Here is a 21,199-nt window from a genome sequence, read left to right on the forward strand (position 1 = left end):
TTCACTAACAAAACCACAAGTCACATTCCACATAGTGTTCAGCGATTGCCGTCCACAGAACAACACACAAGTCCATCTCCAGGCTCTCTTTAGCACTGCCCAAGATAAAGTTGCGACATATAAACAGTGCAACCAGGGCCTACTTTCAGGTACGGCTTCTGTCTTCTGCACTTGAACAGAACCAGACACTAATGGCATCCATTATGACATCACTCTGCAACCAAAGCTTTTATAAATCCCGTGCCTGCGTTTTAGTGTGCACAGTGCACACTAATACTGTGGTTACACAGCGAGGGCGTGTCTGCCTGGCACAAGCCTCCATCTCTAGAAGACCTTACTGGACGGCAGAGAACGGATAGCTCACAATGCTAGCGTGGTCTGTGACTGAGCTGAACGCTGGCTCTGTGTCCTTTTGGATCTGTGACGAGGGGAAGGGTGGTATTCCCCCACAAAAATCGTAAATCCTGAAAAGCCCCACCTCTCACACTTGTTGTAACGTTGACAGCTGCACACACAACCAAGGGCCTCAGTACTCACAGAGCTGGGACACACTCACACAAACACACACACACACACACACACACACACACACACACACACACACACACACACACACACACACACACACACACACACACACACACACACACACACACACACACACACACACCAACAAAAACTAGGGAAGAAAACAGAGGTTGGACAGACAAAAAGCAATATCCCTAAAGTGCCAGCCTGGCTTCGTATTCTACAGCTACAGCATGGGAATAATGATAGGAAACGCCCTTCCTCCACGATCATTGAGGCAGGCCTCTAGTCCAACACAAGATTTAGTCGAAATGCTGCTATTATGGACCACACCATCGTCCATTGTAGCTACTGATGCTCTATGAACAGCTAGGCATTATAATGATGACCTTGAGTTTGGACACACACACAGATAAAAAAGGGTTACAGTAGAACGAATACAAATGCTAATTAAAAAATATTTTTTATTTGTTTTTACCGTGCGTCACATACGTACAACATAAAAAAGAACCACAAAAAGGTAAACAGAACCTCTCTGGTTGCTATGAAATTCCATTTATTAATGAAATCGCACAATAAGATGAAAAGGCACAGATGGGGAACGAGCAAATGTTAAACAATAATAACCATAATGCCAAATGTGTTCACTGATATTGAGTCAGGAGAGGGTCTGTGTGGGCCTCAAGGGTGGAAACATATTTATAGAATATCAAGACCATCATGTCAATAGATCTGAGATAGCCATTATAACTAGTTGAAATGAAGAACAAAATAATTCCCAACGTTTTATTCCAAACTGATTGTTATAAATACTTCAAATTCATATCATTATAGACGAAGACATCCTTATTCCCAAATCTTTGTTGTTCGCAATTCAAAGTAATTGGCATATATATATATATATAATATATATATTAATGCTTTTTTATATTAACCTATACTATCCTAGGCCTATAGCTCTAGCCTACATTTCAAGCAAGACATCATTATGAGAGCGAACAAGAGATTCCGAGCGGTTGTGAATGACCAAGGACAAAGCATTAGGGAGCCAGGAGCCAGCAGGGGAGTACTTCTGCATCCTTCTCACTCTCTACGCTCCTGTCCTCAAACTCAGCCGTCTGAGAGTCAATCCATGCTCGGACAAATCACATCTCCCTCAGGTTCCCATGAGTACCGTTCCGAGGCAGTAAAAAGCCAGTCATCTAAGAATGCATCCAGACATAAAACAGCCTACTACAACCAACTTTGATCATAAAAGTAGGTTATGCAAGTAAGAGACACGATGACAGCTGATGCTATACACAGGTAAGGTTTTGTTGAAGGGGAAAATAATGCAACACAACTATAAATAGATTCATTAAACCTATTGGATCCAGTAGAAAACAAAATACATTGATTAAATAAAAACCTTGTTGTGTTCCATCACTAATCTAAGAGCTTTGCTCACAAGACAAAGCAGCGTTAAAGACACTGATAAACAGTGCTGTTCTGTGTGGAGACTCCAACACATTCTTGCTGACCGTTTGTGCCATTATTCTGATTGTCAATCCGCAATTTGAGGTTCACGACATCCCTATCCTTTTCTATATGTTTGAGTTTTGGGCTCCTATTATCTGCAATGATCTGTACTATATTTGGCAGTTAAGTTGCTGTGTTAAGGATCTAGTGGAATCTTGCGGAGAGCATGCTGAGGCTGCAACCAACTGAATACCCAGCCCCCCACACCTCACACTTAATCAGTAAGTAGGAGAGGCCACAGTGGCCGGTACTGGCCTGTCAAGAGCCAGGAGGTACTTCCAAAATGATGACATCATCTACGACATCATCAAATAGCCAAGCCTTTTCTTGATCGATTTGTTATTTGTATTTAGTTATTTAGTCTGTAAATCTTCAGATCATAGCTTACATGTAAGATAGCTATTATGATTACAACTTTAAAAACATGGCCGTTTGTCCTTTCTGGGCTACTGTACAAACATGGAGGTGCAACGTGTCTAGCTCAGTGGAAGAGGACCCACATCCCATGTATATATGATAGGGCACATTATAAAGGGAAGCAAAAACACAACGATTCTTATTTTCATTAGAGCATACACTAATTAAAACATACATTTGGATGTTATAAACCATTTCTTCCATGTATGTTCCATAGGATGCCACTCAATTCTACACACTTCCCCTTTAAATATGGATATTGAAGTGCATGACTGCTAAAAGATAAAACACAGGACAGAGTAAAGTAGAGCAGAGTAGAGCAGAGAGCATATGGTGTCTGGAAGGTTACTGCTTTGTCATCTGGTCCGACTGAATGCATGAACCAATAAAGTGAGATAGTGAACATCTAAATCGACTATAGAAATTAGTATGGCACCATATACTACTTTAACCTTCTCAAGTAGAGTCTCTTGTTTCTTAAAACAAACCTGCTAAAAGTATTTTTGTGCGATGGTAGCGCTGTGCAGTACTACAAATAAAAACATGGAAAAGTAACACTACAAAGTACACAAGAAAAAAACATGGACCGTGTGAATAAAAAGTGTGCACGTGTTCCTCTGGGGCCACCATACTATAGTATATAGGATGTCCTAGAAGCAGAATTTCCGCTCCAAAGTCAAAGGCCTCATTAAAAAATCTGGATCCATATTCACACAGAATGCGAATCATTATGGTCTGGAGTTCACTTCCATGAGCACATTCCTCCTCAATGGTAACCCGGGTCCTTTTTTGACATCACTGACGTTAACCGATTCAGGTGAGTGGAGGTGATGGTTTTACAGCAACCAGCCCGGGAAGATGTAAGAGGACAGTTTGGGCTAGAAGTAGTGCTGTGTGCAGTTCGGTACGGTGGCCAGCAGGGTGCACCAGTGAGGCACTAGTGAGGCTGCAACGGTCCTCTTCAGTTGACCAGGAGGACGTCGTCATAGGTCGTCGCTCTGTGGAAACAACGTTCGGAGAAGTCGTTTAGTTATAACTATAATAAAAAACGCAATTTAAAACTATTCTTTTAAAACTGGAGTTTAAAAGAGACACTATAAACCTGAACTTGACCAATCTGATAAACATCACTCTGAAGTATCTTTGGTTACGAATATAAAACATTTACTTAAAAAAACATCCACTAAGCAATAAAACATCAATCTCTGCAGGCTTTTGCTTGTCGACTTGGCTGTATATCGATAAACACACATTTAAATGTCTACAATCAAATGTCTACAGTAACTGCCACCTTTATGAACAGGGTACAATAAGAAAACCAAAGACCCCTCAGGCGTCTGCACAGAAACAAACCAGACCACCTTATTCTGGCCTCATGTGATCTTGAGTTACGGTAGTGCTCTACTGAGCCGGTGGCTCGGTTCGTTCGTCGTGTGTTCACCTGTCGCAGCAGCAGAAGATGGAGCAGGGCGAGGTCTCCACACCACGGAACTTGCCGGAGTTGGGCATGTCGGTGCACTCGGCGATGAAGGCCTGGAGGTCCGTGATGTGCATGGGCTCCTGGACTTGATGCTGCCAGAGACGTGGGAGGAATAGGGTTATTCTAAACACTTAGGGTTATTCTAAACAGAGGCGCACAGAAAAAAACCTTTGAACAGACCCTTCTCACAGAGGCTTTGTCATAGGACAAACACATGTGGTATGCTCATCTAAAATAGTTTAGTCTGCTAGCCGTGCCCTCGTACATGAAAGGAGCTGAACCATCATTAGTTCAAAGCTTAAAATAACTTGGACTCATATGTGGTCAACGCTGGTCAATAGTGATTTCAATAATGTTATCAATAACAATCACATCCTATAACTGACATGTTCTGCAAATAAAAAATGCTTTTTAGCCCGTACCTCTCTTTATTTACAATAAGTTTGCTATGGACACTCCCTCAACCCCTCCAACTCAGGCCTCCCAGCCTGAGTTGCCCTGCCAGGCTTACATTGTGACTTTGCTTATGCTACGACGCATCATGAATAGAAAAGGGAATAAGGTGTTCTTAACACCCAATGTACCTTGATGGTCTCGTACGCCCCGGTGATGAGGGCGATGAAGAGCGACAGCACCATGTAGATGAAGAGGGAGATGAAGGTGTAGAGGTAGACCTGGCTGAAGACCCACACCAGCGTGCTGCTGCCCTCCAGGCCGGAGAAGGTCACGAACATGTCGTCGCCGTTGATGAGCGAGAACAGACACTCGGACACACTGGACAGAGTCCGGAACTACGGAGCCAAAGCAAAACACAAAACTTTTGTTTATGGCGTGGCCAGAGTAGTGCTACACCCTCAGACTCTGGGGTCCTCTGAGGCTGGGGGCCGCACGGAACAGCATTATCAAAAACAATACATCCATTGTTTCCTTATCATACCTCAGCCTGTGCTGAGTACCTTTCTTTCAATGCGTCTGCTGCACATTTCCAGAAAAGGAAGCAAGTGAAAATATCTTCAACTTTGAGTGCTGCTGGCCGCTTGTCAACGAAAGGCGATGACATAACAAAATGTCCAACAAGGTGGACAGGCTAGAACTCAGGTAAAAACACAGAGTGACGGTGGGCCCCTGACCTTGACGTGGTAGGGTCCCAGGACGATCCAGCCGCAGAAGCAGTAGCCAAGGTAGATCACTGCCACGCAGCAACAGAACCGGATCACGTTGGGGAACGCCACCCGCAGCGTCAATATCAGAATCTGGAGCGGCACACACGCATACACACAGTTTACTTGAAGTTGAAGTGAGTGAGTGAGTGAGTGAGTGAGTGAGTGAGTGAGTGAGTGAGTGAGTGAGTGGGTGAGTGAGTGAGTCAAATCTGGGAACGTTAAAAGGCCATGCACCTGTGCTGCTGCTACTTACATTGTACTTCTGGAAGAAGGTGAGATAGCGGATGACTCCGACCCACACAAGGAGCGTAGAGGTCCCCAGTAGGATGCCACACAAGTCATAGGAGGAAATGTTCTGTCAGGACAGACACAGGACACACTCATGAGGACATGTTCTGTCAGGACAGACACAGGACACACTAATGAGGACATGTTCTGTCAGGACGGACACAGGACAGACTTATGATGACATGTTCTGTCAAGACATGGCAAACACATGGGGAAGAATACAAGCGATAAAAATGGTCATAGCCCCCAAATTGAACTACCTTCTAAGTATGTTGCGTCTTGGGGTTCCAGGAACCACATTACAGATTATAGATAAAATGTTTAGTCAATTTATTTGGGCCGGGAAAAGGCCTAGAATGAAGATCAAGATGACAGGCTAAAACAGAATGTGGGGGACTGCGACACCCTAATATGAGACTTTACCAAGAAGATTTCACAGGGGCTCAGATAGAATGTGGGGGACAGCGACACCCTAATATGAGACTTTACCAAGAAGATTTCACAGGGGCTCAAATAGAATGTGGGGGACAGCGACACCCTAATATGAGACTTTACCAAGAAGATTTCACAGGGGCTCAGATAGCCTCCCTTTTCTCAAGTAAGGAGGACAGACCCTTGTGGGTAGATTTGGAGGAAGAATGAAATACCCCATTTAGTGCAGCAGACTACTTGAGTCAATGTCCAAAAAATAATGTTCAGAACCCAATAACCTCCCACTCTAGGGATATCTGGCTTCAGATGCATAGAAGGAGGGTTTGTCCCCCTTCCTAGTAGCATCTGCCTCAATATGGAATAATCCAAAACAGAAAATAGGAGGGAGTTGTTCTTTTGGAGAGACTGGTACATTAAAGGTGTTAAACATATTGGATGTCTCTATCACACCAATACTTTCCGGGGGGATTTCTGGAAATTTCTCCAGCTTAGAGATAGTTTTCCTAAATTGTGCTCAACGGGCAGGAAGTTATCTATTCAATCTCCCATAGGGTCTAAATTGAAATTGCTCAGTGAACTTCCACACCTGTCGGGTCAAATTTTCAAGTACCTCATTGATGGTTTTAAGGGCACTACCTCAGGTCTAAAAGCTGTGAAGGGAGAAAGATTTAGGGGTACTGTTTGAAGATGATGAATGGAATAGATTAGTGAAGGGGATGTTGAACCCAATGAGAGACGCAAGGTCTAAACTAATTCAATTTAAAATACTAAACAGACTCTACTGGACGCCGGTGAGAAAGCGTAGGGCGGGTTTGAGTCTTTCGGATCTCTGTTGGCGATGCCAGGCTGAACGAGGTGATGATGTCCACATGTTTTTGCATTGCCCCAGCCTTGCCACCTATTGGCAGAGGGTTATGCAATAGATCACTGACAGTCTAGGTGTGAATGTGGACCTCACTCCTGCTCCGTGCCTCCTGAACAGTCTAAAAGGACACAAGAGAATTGGCCTGAAAAAGGCCCAGTGGCTAAAGGTCGCGATTACTACAGCTAAAAGGGTGATATTGAGGCACTGGGCCGGGGGTAACAACCCTACTTTCTCTGAATGGTTCACGGCCCTATCTGAAACTGCCTCTTATGAGCAACTAATATATACAATAAATGGGAAAATTGACATATATACAGAAGTCCAGGAACCATTTCTATCACAGGTCAGGGAAATTTGAGTGACGAGAAGCCTGATGTTCGACTGGCGGGGTGGGCGGGACGGGGAGGGAATTAAAGGGGGGGAGAAAATAGTTTCCTTCTAGGTCAAGTGTTTACCTTGTATGTTATATGTATGTTGTCAGCGTGTTTGCGTTTGACTGTGCATGCATGTATGAATACATGCAATTGAATATATGTATCTGTGCAATGTACCGATATCACTCTGATTATTGGATCTCTCATTTGCACCTAATTGAAGGTGGACCTTTTTGTTTCGTTTCATCATCACATGATGGTGTTGTGTTTTTAGGCTGAGGTTTTCGTTCTTGGGTAAACAAAAGGTAAAACACTGCTGATTAATACCCGATTGCCTGTGAAGGAAACAATATAAAAAATCAATTGAAAAAAGACATGGGACACACTTATGAAGACAAAAAAAAAAAACACATAAACCCACCAACAGCAGTATCTCCACCCTGGTGAAACTGCAGGTACACAAACTTGATAAAAACGTTATATTATTGAAATATACTGTCATACTATTTGGTAGAGACGTACGATGAAAGCAGTGAAAATAAGGTATGGTTGGATAACATGTGCTTAGGAAATCCTGTTTTATATGCAGCTATAGATTTTCCACCATGGGAACTTTGCGACCACACACCCACTAAGGCTGACCTTTGATTCGATGCCTATCTTGATGAAGCTGCCTATGATGGTGAAAAAGTCGCTGACGATGAGGAGGATGTACCAGCCGTTGATGAACTCCATGCGGTCGGCCCAGCACACCTTGCGGCTCAGATTGTTCTTGAAGAACGCCACAAATTCCTGAAACACGTGGTCCAAAACAAGAAACACACAGATAAGGGCAAGGGGGAGTGAGGGAGGCTAGCGCTGATTGGATTCCTTTATTCTGATACATGCTATGCTGAGGATCGTTTTCTCTGGGTAGACCATGCCTCAGGCCCAATCACAGGGAATAAAGAAATCAAGAGCGGCCTTATTATTTTAAGATTGAAGAGTTCACTCGTGATTCGAGGCTGACAGAGAAGCCTAACTGACATTTAGAAACTATGTTGGGATTGAACCATTATGAATTCCTCCCATCTACTAGAATTTTTTAGAAAATGGAGCACCACCTCGATATCATAAAAGTTGGTGGGCTCTCCTGCTGGATTTGTCCTTGTTTGCTTGAGAGGGGTCAAGTCCCTGATATGCTAGAAGCCAAATCAAATCGGTTCTTGATTAAAGATGCTGGTCGAGTGTATGAGTCATGCCTAGAGGAAAACTGGCTCAATCATTTGCGAGACGTGGTTGTCCAATTGCTTCCGTGATCGAAGCCCAATTGCTGATTTAGTTGCACACCTGCCATTATGTCACTAGGAACAAGGAAGAACATCAGCCTTTAGTATTGAGGTGAAGAGGGGGGGTTCTCCTTACATTTTGCAGCACGATCCCCCGCAGTATGGATCTTCCACACAGCACCAGGGACAGCAAGCACACCAGCACCACGGACACGTCGAAGGACAGGCGGGCATAGTTCTCCACTGGAGGTAAGAGACAAGGTGGCGCCAACGTTAGACCCATGGATAGCAGTAGATCCTATTGGTCCTTATTTGAAATCAGTTCAATGGAAGCTCTATGTGATTAGTCTAATAGATCCTACTTCTACTTTGTAAGCTCTGTGTGATCAGTCTAATGGATCCTATTTGTGTTATGTTTGCACTGTGAAATCAGTCCAATGGATGCCATTTGTATTAGGTTGGTGCTGTGACATCGGCCCACTAGGTCCTGTTTGTGTTATGTTTATGTGAAATCCTCTTTGTATTATGGTAGCTCTGTGATTGAGAATCTCTCTGACCCAGGTACAATATGAGGCCACACTTTTCCGGTCTCCATGTTTAATTGGAGATTTGATAATATCCGTAGAGACACTGACGAATCTTTAGAGGTATTTTTATATTTTAATTGAATCATGTTTCCCTCCTCACAGAAGAGATGTTAAAAAGGTTGTTTTTAAGGGAACATTTGTGAATACTTCCTGCAAATTGGGCAATATAAACAAACATGATGCGAACCAATCCTATATTGTCACATCTGACCTGACTGCTTCTGATCCCTCAACACTTCTGCATCTATAAATGTTTCAACAACCAGGCATGTATTGCGGGTATTGCTACATACAACCATACAGTGGCCGGTGAAGAAAGGCCTTGTAATAACCGGTAAGGCATCGAACTGTACTTGTTGATTAAACAGATAATATGCTAGGGAGCGTCTTGCTGCATATCAACCAAGCTAACTGTAGTCTTCCCTTGAGTTTATTACGTGACCTCAATCCATTATAAAACGTGTGTTTGTTCAGGCTCTCCTTACTTCCCTCCCTAGCAACTCACCCTGTCCCGAGACGCTTGGGAATTTGCACTCCTTGATGACTGCCCGGTTTTCCAGCCTGATCTGGACCTTGCCGCTGTGGGCCTTGTTGTCCAGGACTATCTGTAGGACGGGGAATACCAACCAATCAAACACAAGCAATCTTGGATCCTTAATGACTAACTAATCAAAATCCAGCTCTATGAGTGATTCAATGCTGTTGAATGGGTGTGATTTGGGCAAATTAAAAGATTGTCAAGATAGTAAAATGTAATTATTAAATTAGGAAGGGGTGACAGAGAAGTCTGATAAAATGTAATTAACGGCTCCTAGAAATAGGTCAGAAAGGAAAATTCAAACACTGCTCTGTTTTTCCACCAAGTCTGTGTGTACAGGAAACACTTACGGTTATGTAAAACGTGTAACAGTCAGGTATCTCATTGTTGATGATGGTCTGTATATTGATGGCCTTTAGCTGAAACTCTATGGTCACATTAATGAGCCTAGAGAATGAGAGGGTGAGGGAGAGGGTGAGAGAAAGAGGCATTGTGTCAAAACATGTAAGCTCATTGTATTTAACGACCAGGATACAACCCACCAATAAATAGGCCCATTAGGATTAGATCACAGTCAATAAAACGGGAAGAATTCAGTGAGTGAACGAAAGAGAGAGGCATTTTGTTCTTTATGGAATCTCATTATATTTAACGACAAGGACAGAACCTACAATAAGCAGGCCTAATAGGTTAACATCACAGTCAATAACACTGTAACTTAAAGCTTCTACTGTTGACATTTGCTGAAGTGGGAGACTTGGCGATGCAAGACATGTGAACGCTAAAATCCGCCTTACTTGTGAAACTTGAGAATGAAGTTCTTGTAGTCGTTTTTCAAAGAACCAGGACCAATGGGGGCAGACATTGGATTCACCCCGACACAGTCTTTCGGGGACAGGGGGAGGAAGAGGGAGCGATTAAAAGAGACATATTATACCACCAGGTGTGAGTGTGATTAGCCTTACAAGCCGTTTCAAAAATCTGCCCCATATGACATCACTAGTGGGCGTGTCCACCTAGATCTTTGCTGGATAGATCAGTCTACTAGCCTACCCAGTGGACTGAAGTAAACATTGCTCATCTATACAGAGATAATCTTTATTATAAAGAAGAAACCATTTTAAGTTAAGCTCAAAACTCTACTTTGGTTTCTCTCATGTGGTCCGGTTCCTCTGAATAAAGACCTGTTTATTTAACCTGTTTAACCTGTTATTAAAGAGCAGGTGGGCGTTGGGCATTTTGCTCATGAATGCGTTACGTAGTTAGTATGCATTATGCAAAATGATTTGTGAACAAATTCATATTTATTGGGAGAGTGGTAGATTGTACAAGATAAAGTCCTTTAAAAAATCTAATTAGAGCCTGTTGCTACAATTTATAATAAGACTATTTCGTAAACAGCGACTGTTGGGAGGTGTGGTCTTTGGAAACCAGAAAGCGGATGTGCTCTATAAAGCCAAATGTGCGTCTACCATAAAACACAATTTTTTGATGTGGTGGAAATTCCAACCGATTGTCAATACTGATTGTCAATTGTCTGTTTTACGGAAAAGCTTACTAACACAACATTTGACTCATGACTCACTTCTATGTTCATGGTAAAGTCTAAATAACCCAGAAGTTATGCCCACAAGGAGGAAGCACAGACAAAAAGGGAAACCATTTGTTGCAAAATTCAAAGGGAATAAACAGCTCGCCAGCACTGCTGCAAACATTGTTAGGCAGCCTCAGAGTTCGTATCATTAATCTTCAGAATCTAAAAAGGCTCAACCGATAAGGAAATGCGCACATTTTCCCTATGTGCCGACTGCAGGACAGCTCGGCGACGTGTCACACAGTTGCCATGGGTCGTTACCATAGGGATAAATCCTCCCTCCCATGAACACTCACCCAAAATACTTTCTGTTTTTTTGGATTTAGTTTAAAGGTTACATATTATACCATCAAATGAGAGTGTGATTAGCCATTAAAAGCCATGTCGACCTAGATGTGTGCTGTCTACCAGCCTACCCAGTGGATTGTAGCAAACGTTGCTCATCTATAAAACACATATCTAGGTGGACACGCCCACTTATGATGTCAGAAGAGGCAGATTTTCAAAACTGCTTGTAATGGCTTATCACACTCACACCTGGTGGTATAATGTGTCACCTTGAAGGTTTTTGGGATTTAGTTTAATGTGGAACTGAACATGGAATCCAGTCACCCTTTAAACCAAACCCTATTGGAGTAGTCCGCTCAGTCTCCCGTACCTGTGATGACGTGGGGGTCGATGGTGAAGGTGTCGTTGGCCGGGTCGATGCTGCCCCTCTTGTAGTACTGCTGGCAGAGGGACAGGGCGCTGTCGTTCACCCCCACGCCGTACACGTAGGCGTAGCGCCCCACCGTGGTGTTGGCCAGGTCCAGGTACTGGGGCCGGGAGGAAACACGGGCGACCCGTTAATGCATGCCTTTCTGGGACGTAAACAGTGACGGCCGGCCAGCATAGGACGCGCCCTGCGCTCTGACCAGCGATCACGTGTAGCCAGGCCTCGGGTAAACAAGCATAGCGAGTTGCGAGTTTAGGTAGTGTTCTGAATGACACGCAACATTGTTTACTTGTCCACGGTTTCCAGAGCTCTCTTAATATATATTACATGAAGCGCATCAAAAAACAAACCCACACTTATTCTATGAACCATATCTCTCAGACGAAGAGTAAGAACCGCAAGGCGTTAGTCTCACCTTTTCGATGGTGTAGGAGATGTGGTCGTAGAGGTCGCCCTGGGTGTAGACGGCCAAGTCGCTGGAGCCTTCGTCGTATTCCTTGAGGAAGAGCTCCTTGAAGGTCATGGTGTTCTCCTCCTTGAAGCTCACCACCACCTGGTTACTCAAGCCAAACAGCACCAGCTAGAAAGAGGGAGACAGAGGCAGAGAGACAGACAGAAAAACAGACGAGGGACAGAGTAGCAGCGAGAGGGAGACAGACAGTGAGACTGAACAGCAAGATCATTTATCACTCAATGATTAAATATACAACTGTGCGATTATAAATTGATTCAATTGATTGATTGATATACACATCTGGAAATGGGTCTGATTTTAACTGTAACAGTTATTAATCAAAGCAAATATTTTATGAAAGAGAGAGGGAAAGAGAAAGAGAGAGACTTGGCAGCCAGTAAGTGATTGCAAACAGCAACGCCTCATCTCATAAGCATACAGCCACTTGTAATACCCTCACAAAGACAGCGTGCGATGCCTCCATCCGCCCGCCGGCCCACAGCGTACCTGCACGGTGACGATGATGATCTTGAGCAGCTGGAGCCCTAACTTGATGGGCTTGCGGCCCTTGGCGTGGTACTTGTCACACGGGCTCATGAAGAAGTACTTGAGGTCCCTGCGCAGGGCTTCCTCTTCTGGGTCCGCCGCCACCCAGTGTCCCACCGGGTCCCCGAGTAACCCGTGGAGGCCATGGCTGTTCCCGTGGTGACAGTGGTCGCCCCCGTGCTGAGGGGGGGAGGGCGACCCTCCATTCCTCTCTGAGGGAGGGAGACGAAGGGCGGGAGGGAGGAGACAAAGAGAAAGAGAAAGAAAAAGAGAAAGAGAAAGAGAAAGAGAGAGAATTAGTTTTGAGAAACCCAAGCAGTGGTAGCCAAATCTCTACATGCTGGGACTTCTTGAGCCATTTTACCTCTTTAAATCCAAATCACCATTTCAACAATGAGCTCATGCTGTTTTCGATTAAGTAACTCAGAGTCCTTTTAGTTGATTTATTTGAACGTCTGCATCACTCCATGACGATTTGCTTTGTTTTGGTTATTTAGCAGTCCGCCTATCTGGATTGAGAACACATGTAGGAGTCACAAAGTATATTTAGTCATGTTGCAGGGTCAGACGATTCAAACAGTTTTTGTGCGTCACAAAAAAAAACATCAACAGTGGAAGAAATTAAACTACAAGACTGCATATTGATGTGCCACACATCCATCGCTCCATCTGTGTTGATCGACGAGGTCCTCACACCCTGTAATCTCGGGAACTTTTTGAATGTCTAATGGCTAAATGATACTTATGCATGGCGTTGAAACTATTGTTTACAGTAAATAAAGTCACGGCAAACGGCTGTGACGACTGAACATCATGAACATGGCAACCGTGATCGCCGTCATGTGACCGCCCTCAAGACCGGTGTTCAAAATGAATCAGAAACATGTGTTGTTCAGGTCTCTCTTGAAAGTGAGTGATTGACCTGGTTAAATCAGTTTGATAAATAAATACAGCTCAGAAATATTTCAGGACGGATGCCAGATGAGATGGTTTATAATCTATCATTTGTCAATTTGCAAACGATCACGTTAGCAACTTAGAGTTGAGGACTCGTCGTCGTCGTCACTTATCATGTCATAATCCAATCGAATGATTGTGCTCGTCTCATAATATCATGGTGCAATCGGCTTGCGCTGGTGTTTGTTCCCTGTCCCCCACCTGGTAACTCGGGTGAGCTCTCAGTCTGGGGAGGAGAGGGCGGGACGGAGACAACTCTCTCCAATGCTGCGAATTGGGACTGCATTACCATTTTTAAAAGCTCTTTGCCAATGTTACCTATTGTACCTGTAAACACACTGTATACTTCTGTTCTCTGTTAGACATTCAGAACATTGTTGCCCACCCCTTCAATCTCTGCAGCTCACTCAACGTGTTGAGTCCTTTACACAAACTGTGTGAAGGACTCTGGGTGAACTTTGAGTGTTTATGTGGAATGACTCGACCACACATGTGGCATAACAAAGCCTGTTTTTAAACACTCATAATCAACGTCTGTGACAACACTTAAACCGTGACGACTGTCTGCCAACGCGATAACCACGACGACTGTCTGTGTTGACGTGATAACCGTGACAACCGATCCGGGCAACATGATGATGAGTTGATAATAATGATGATCCCGGCCACCTGTGGTTCTTTGTCATCCCCTGCTGTTTCAGTTGCATTTTCGAGCATTTCGTGCATATAAACATGGATATGGGCCACTACATTAATGGAAAAATTAAAGACATTGACCAACTAGTAACTATAATATCAGGTCTAAACTGGCAGCAATAGGTTCATAATGGTGGCTGGATACGCCCACTGCAATCAACCACCGGCATCTTGTCATCGCAGAACGTTCCAGCACCTTAGAAGCATGCTTATCTCTGAGAGAATAGTGAATACCTTTCTACATTGCAGTCTAGCAGAGGCTGTCAAAGACCTGTCAATGTTGTTAGTTTTTAGGCTTCTGGCACCAAACTTCAAGCTTAGATTCTGTTCCTTCAACGTTTCGTGCAATCAAACAAGCCATTGGTCACCTTTCCAGTCTCGCTCGCCTCCGAGAAGAGAGGTAGGCCTACAGAAGAAAAATAGAGTCTGAGCTGAATCTTAACAAACCTGTCAAACAGCAAAGAATTGGATTATAAATTGTGGTGGCTGTCACAAACCTGGTCATCAAATTTTTATCATAAAGAGAGGCAGTACATCTTTCCTGGCTGTGCTATTATGAATTACCCTCATGAGATCATCCAGAAATAAAAGTTAGCATTTAGCATGAATAGCATTCGGGTCTTGGCTAGACAGTAATTGATTTCCACATATGGGTGCAGCTTCACATTGTTTAAGAAACTCTTAGTCTGCGTTCCACAACGCATAGTTTTTCTTTTTACTTGCAGTACGTACTGCAGCTACCCTTACAAAGTATGTACAGTTGAACACAGTAAGCATACCATTGGAAAATACTAAAGGTTGCTTCACTGATAAGTACACCTGTAGGGCCACTCATCTACTTTGGCGGGCTCAGTCAATGTGACATATCTTATGCTGCGCAGATTTGTGGGGCAGAATAGCCAAAAAAGCATGCTGAATGGCACACGGCGAAATGCGACCGTATGTAGTACCACACCCTTCTAATTGTGGTGCAGTGCCTTCCTTATTGGGACATACTAAATCATTTCAGGCATACTAAATAATATGGTGGTGTCCGTATTGGTACACAGGGTTACTCTCTCTTCGCTCTGGCCGTAAAGCAAAGCAAAAGAAACATAAAAGCTTTCTGTGCAGATTTCTGTTTCTGTGGGGGCCGCAATTGTTGCTGTTTTTTTTTCTGCAGGCAATGGCTCTCTTTGCTTTTCATGAACTGAAATTCCCTACCCCTAGCACCGATTGGTCCTATGCGATACGATTGGTTCTAGATCAGGATCGTCACACTATTTCCCAAACGCACCTTTGAACAAAAACCTCCTCACAAAACTCAACTAGGGTTTAAGATTATATGGGGAAAAATCATAGCTTAGAATATAAACTAAGACAAAGAAAATATAGGAGAAACCAAACGGGAAAGACGGGACAAAACACTGTGTGCCGACTACACGTTGGGTGGTTTCACCTCCTTGAGCCTGAATGTCTCTTCCTTGAGCCTGAATGTCTCTTCCTTGAGCCTGAATGTCTCTTCCTTGAGCCTGACTGCCTCTTCCTCAAGGACACCTGAACAACCATTGCCAGGATTAAGAGGAGGGGTCCAAACCAGCCACTCTCCAGTTATTGGTTTGATGACTTTTTATTCTAGGGCTGAGGCAAGCCCATCATCTGATATTCACAGCAATCAAGCTATAAATAAAGCCATAAAATCACTTGCACCAACGGTAAGTATTGTCCATGCAAGTAAGAAATAAATCATATCAACAGTAGGTAAGATATGAGTCAGTAACCCGATCAAATCCCTCGTAGGCAAGATAGTAAGCTCACAGTCAAGGAAGGAGAAAGTTAGAAAGCAAAACTGAAACACACTTCTAAACCAATGGCCTTCCTTAAAACACACTTCCCAGCTAGATCTTGACAGCTTTACAGCCCATGTGGCCTTTGTTCCACAGTCTCCACACAATCTTATCTCCGTATTCGCCAACACTCCTAAGCCAGTGAGGAGAGCATGCATGTTTAAGACGACGACGAGACAGAATTGGTCTAAACTCCCAAGTCAGCAACTACAGGGCAGACGAATGAGGAAGGATTAGTGCTTTGTTAGATTAATAGCCAAGGTGCTAGCATCTGGAAGTTACACACTACATTCTGTATATAGCTCATTCTGTATATAAATACTGGGGCATCATCCACAAATTATTTGGGGGTTGGTCATTTGTATTTTCTCACTATTGGGGGGAACCTGATCCCCAGGGAGAATGCATGGTGATGCCCCGGCTTAAACACATGAGTCTGGAGATAAAAGGTCCTCATGATTAGTTGGTCTTTTACATATTTGAGCCGTGTTTCACATCATGGGGTTAGCATAACCCGAAACCACAATTGAAGAGGATTGCTTCCTAAAACTAACCAGCTGTGATGAACCACTTCTCACGACAAAGCTTGTAAATGAATAACGCCCCCTAGATCTAGGATTTCTATGTTTAGGGTTGTTTATTCACAGAGTCGTTTCTGTGTCAAAAACATTGATTAGCAGATGTTAAAATAAGAGGAAGTTGTTGATGTGTGCTTCATCTATAACAGCACATACAAAGTATGTTCGGATCACCTGATGATATTCTGCGCCAACTACTAGTCCTACTCATAAATAACATGTTGATCTACAATGTCCAAATTGAATCGACCGATTCAAATCCAGACAATTTGTTGACCTCTTTAGTAACTTAAGAAGATCAGTTCAGAGCAAACACAAACTAAATAGAGCTGTATGTAGTGAGGCTCAGTGTAGATAACCATGGGCAGTGGCGACAGTGCAGGCTTTACTGAGAGGAGACTCCAAACTTCTATGTCACATAGAGGTCTATGTCCTGACCCCAACCATGGTTGCGTGTCTCATTGTTTGTTGGAAAAAAAAAAGATGTGCAAGACAACAATAAAATATAAGAATGAATCACAGCCAAAAGAATGTATCCACTTAACAAGTCAATATGGCGAGGGTGAAATGCTGAACAGATCTTTGATGGCAGATAGCAGTCAAATCAGGGGCCAGATCAGGGCCAGCGACAGAGGGCATGGGTGATGTTGCGGGTGTAGGACGATGAGGCGAGATACAGTCAATCAAACGATTACAAAACAATTCTACTTAAATCATATGGCCACCGCTACCAAGGTTGTATCGTGCAGCGCCGGACGACTCACTGAAAAGGGTCTAGGCAGCGAGGTTGTGCCTGTCAGTTCCATGCCACGACTGTTACTGAGAATGAGTCCACAAAGTACTTAGGCTGCTAACTGGTTCTCAGTTGGCCGATTCCTGTAGAAAGCCCACCCACTTACAGCTCCATGAAGTATAACAGAGTAGGTATTACCAGTGCTTACAATGGGCAGACTATATTACATACTTTAGAACGAGCACACTTAATCAATTTGGTGCTGAACAATTGGACAAAAAAAGAAAAACTGCTGACGAACAATTGAAAGTCAGCATTTTTTTTTTAAACTATGGAATTTATCATGTCTGAAACGCGGAACTATTTCTGAGTTAGTTGATTATACCAGACTGAGAGCTGCTGTAGGAAGATATTGGACGGGGTTTGGGGGGATGTAACTGTAGCGACGTTATAACAATAGGCTTATTTAGAAGAACTAAGCAGCCTCAGTAAATGAGGTCAAGAACTCAGTTTCATGGTAATCGAAGTAGGATATCAGTGTTACAAAGCAAATTCGTAGGAATTGTAATGTAATAATAACAGTAATAGGCATACTTACGTTCACTTTGTAAAACTTATAAACTTTGTTGACACAAAGCAAGTTTATATTTCCTGAGGGAACCAATGTTGCTCTTTAAATACAATTTCACGATCGAATAACAAATGGCATACTTCTGCAAATAATTAATACAGCTGTCACAGGTTATACAACGGCAGACTGTCATGTATTGTTCCTATCCATGGGACCGGGATTCATGTTTGCGTCGATGCCTACAAATAACGATCGCTATTTGAACAGTGGGATATTCATCAATACTCTGCAGCAACAATGAAGAACATTTGGACCTAATTACCTGAATCATCGTGGTTCCCACTTGCAGCCATGACTTTAGACGTGTTCAGAAGAAGTTTAACGGCGCCAAAATAACTACACTGGCCCGTATTTTGGCCCCGTATTTCCCGTCAGTGAACCGTTGACGACTACCACTTGGTTCGGTCATTGATGTATAACCTGAAGGGACGTATAATATATAATAAATAGGTGACAGTTTTCGGGAATATACATGAGGCAGCGGGAGTAGCTCGGCAGTGTTGTTGCCGCTGGCCGAAGCACTTCCCTCAAGATCATGTGACGTAAACCACATGACACACCAAAAGAGGGGGGGGGGGGGGGGGGGGGGGGGAGAGAGAGACTCCAATTGTTATATGCCCCGGATTACACATATGTTGTTTGTGGATTTAAATGATAGATTTTTATGCCAAGAGTTTGCCCGTTTATTGTGCAATTGTTCAGTTAAAGGCTGTAGAGAAAACACAATGAGAAAGACTACACGTCCCGTATTGGATGTCACGCTCCCAGCGACTGGCGTGGACAAGACCGACAATCTCCCCATCGGAATAACTGATACTCTCCACATGCCCCAATTTAAAATGGTTTTCACCTCTTTTGATGCTTTTATCATCCCCTTGGAAAAAAAACTAACATTATCAAACTCCTTCACGAAAATGTTTAGTTTCTTTGCATTAAAAAATTATCATTTAAATCCAAACAACATATGTGTAATCCGGGGCATATAAAGACTGGGTCCAGGAAATAATGACTTTCTCTCCATTGAAACCCATTCATATTTTTCGATCTCATAGGTCCCACGGGCTCTACCGGAAGGGGCGTGACTTCGCCACTCTATGCGTAGTGATGCGTTAGAGTGGGAATGCAGATTTCCCTTTTCCTAGGTTTTAATAAAGATAAATGTATCAAATACACATTAAAGTATTCATTCGGTGTATATTCTAAGCAGTTTCTGTATTTAAATGCTTTACATTTTTTAGATTTTTTTTTTTTTGTCACCGCAGACTAAAACTACATTTACAACTTGCCAACTTAACATAGAACTCAAATCAAAACAATGTTTTCAGAATGGTTTATTAGTATATTTCTTTGAACTTTAACAGAAAACAAAAACACCATGAACACTATCGTAAGAGTGTGCTGTAACGAAATAACCTTCACATACAATTTGGATCCATTTTGTTACGTTTCTAAAACGAACCATGTTGTTCACACGACAGTATGCCCTGTTAACCCTAGTGGAGTTTACATGTTAGCCTTTGTGCCACTGTCACCATTGTGGCAGCCATCATTAAACAAGTTGTACATACATTTATTTAATCTGGCACGTCACTGATGCTCTGGTTTTGGGCCTATGGCACCATCCAGAGAGACCCCTAAAATGCTACCTCATTGTTCAAAAAAACCTCTGAGAATGTTTAGTTAAAAGTCTTGGGTCAGTTCGATGGAGCTAAAAGCAGCCGCTTGTATTCCTCTCCTCCCCTTCCTTCCCTCTCACTCACACACCTCTATCTGCCCTCTAGGGCCTTGTCTCTGGCTATCACCGCCTCGTCGAACTTGATCATGAGGGTGGTGCCCTTGTGCCAGTGGACGGTGACCTTGGCGGGGAAGCCACTGTGGGTGAGGATGGCCTCCACCACCCCGCCTGTGAATGCGGCGCAGTTCAAGCTGCTGTTATCCTTGGGTACTGAGATGTACAGGTTGACCAGGGGCTCCTTCTCTATGATGTAGTAGGTCTTGTCGTCGTCGTTGGCTTGCTCCAGCTTGTCAGCCTCTTTGCCGAAAAGGGACTTCCACACGGATACCTGTAGACAAATGCCCTTTTAATATGTCATTCCCACATAAGTACGTGCATGCATGCATGAGGACGGACCAACAAACAGACAGACACTCCTTTACCTTGATGAAAAGAAGTATGTTCAAGACTTTGGTTTCCCTCTTTCCGTTCTTCTCCCTCAGAACCAGGACGTCCAGCAGGCTGACCCCTACGCCCTGGCCCATCTCTGCCAGCCGAGCCTGGAGTTCGGACACGGAGTAGACTCTACTCTGACAATACTGCACCATCTCGGAGAACAGCAGAGCGAACGCGCTGACGCTCACTTCTGTTTTGGGCCGAGTAAGTGGTCGCTCAAGAATAGCGGACTTCCCTTTGGTGAACCGAGTCTCCATCTTCTATTAGGATAAACATAAGGATAAAGGGAAAAGCGAGGGTTGAGGCGGAGCATCAGCAAATACTAAATGTGCAAATTTGTCAACCGGGGGAATCATGCATTTTTAAAGGTTACGCGCAAATACAACAAGGGTCAAATAAGCTAGCCACAGTTGCAAATATCGGCTGCAATGCAATTGTTAGATTGTACAAGAGTATAATCCACATTAATACACAATAGATTATACAAACAAAGATACGTTTCATCCATGAATGTAGACCTACCAATGTTATCGTCTTGGTAGAAATGCTTCCTCTTCCGGGTGTTAACGTCATGTCGTCACATGTCACGTTCAAAAAGCCACGTGACGAAAATAACTGCGCCGTTATGAAACCTTTACGCAACAGAATAATCCAAAAATAAATTCTTAAATTACTACAATGAGAATGCATTCATATTTTTAACCAAATGTTGGATCCTACTTAGACTCACATTTTAGTATTTACCTAATATACAATTATGAAAAACGTACATTTGTGGCATAGAACATAGCTTGGGTCTCACGTGTAACTACTGTTAATTATTATAGAAGCATGTCAAGCA

General features: G+C 43.3%; 2 protein-coding genes across 3 annotated transcripts; both read right to left on the bottom strand.

The window, feature by feature from the left end:
* Window positions 1–968: 968 nt before the first annotated feature.
* Window positions 969–18,723, bottom strand: mcoln1a (mucolipin TRP cation channel 1a). Of its 2 annotated transcripts, XM_030352690.1 has the most exons (15): window positions 18,451–18,722; window positions 13,132–13,276; window positions 12,729–12,979; window positions 12,183–12,347; window positions 11,711–11,867; window positions 10,256–10,343; window positions 9,809–9,905; window positions 9,426–9,525; window positions 8,470–8,576; window positions 7,708–7,857; window positions 5,360–5,461; window positions 5,074–5,196; window positions 4,528–4,734; window positions 3,905–4,035; window positions 969–3,461 (listed from the first exon to the last, which is right to left on the bottom strand). In XM_030352690.1, the coding sequence occupies exons 3-15, from the start codon at window positions 12,816–12,818 to the stop codon at window positions 3,425–3,427; spliced, it is 1,554 nt and encodes a 517-aa protein (XP_030208550.1). In that variant the 5' UTR covers window positions 12,819–12,979; window positions 13,132–13,276; window positions 18,451–18,722; the 3' UTR covers window positions 969–3,424. The 2 variants fall into 2 exon arrangements, with proteins under 2 accessions (XP_030208550.1, XP_030208549.1); XM_030352689.1 differs by lacking the exon at window positions 13,132–13,276 and having other exon boundaries at window positions 18,451–18,723.
* A 778-nt stretch (window positions 18,724–19,501) lies between these two features.
* trappc5 (trafficking protein particle complex subunit 5) lies at window positions 19,502–20,995 on the bottom strand. Its single transcript, XM_030352724.1, has 3 exons — window positions 20,881–20,995; window positions 20,346–20,618; window positions 19,502–20,251 (listed from the first exon to the last, which is right to left on the bottom strand). The coding sequence occupies exons 1-3, from the start codon at window positions 20,929–20,931 to the stop codon at window positions 19,955–19,957; spliced, it is 621 nt and encodes a 206-aa protein (XP_030208584.1). The 5' UTR covers window positions 20,932–20,995; the 3' UTR covers window positions 19,502–19,954.
* Between the last annotated feature and the right edge of the window lie 204 nt (window positions 20,996–21,199).

This window comes from Gadus morhua, chromosome 3 (assembly GCF_902167405.1).
Source record: "Gadus morhua chromosome 3, gadMor3.0, whole genome shotgun sequence".
NCBI lineage: Eukaryota > Metazoa > Chordata > Actinopteri > Gadiformes > Gadidae > Gadus > Gadus morhua.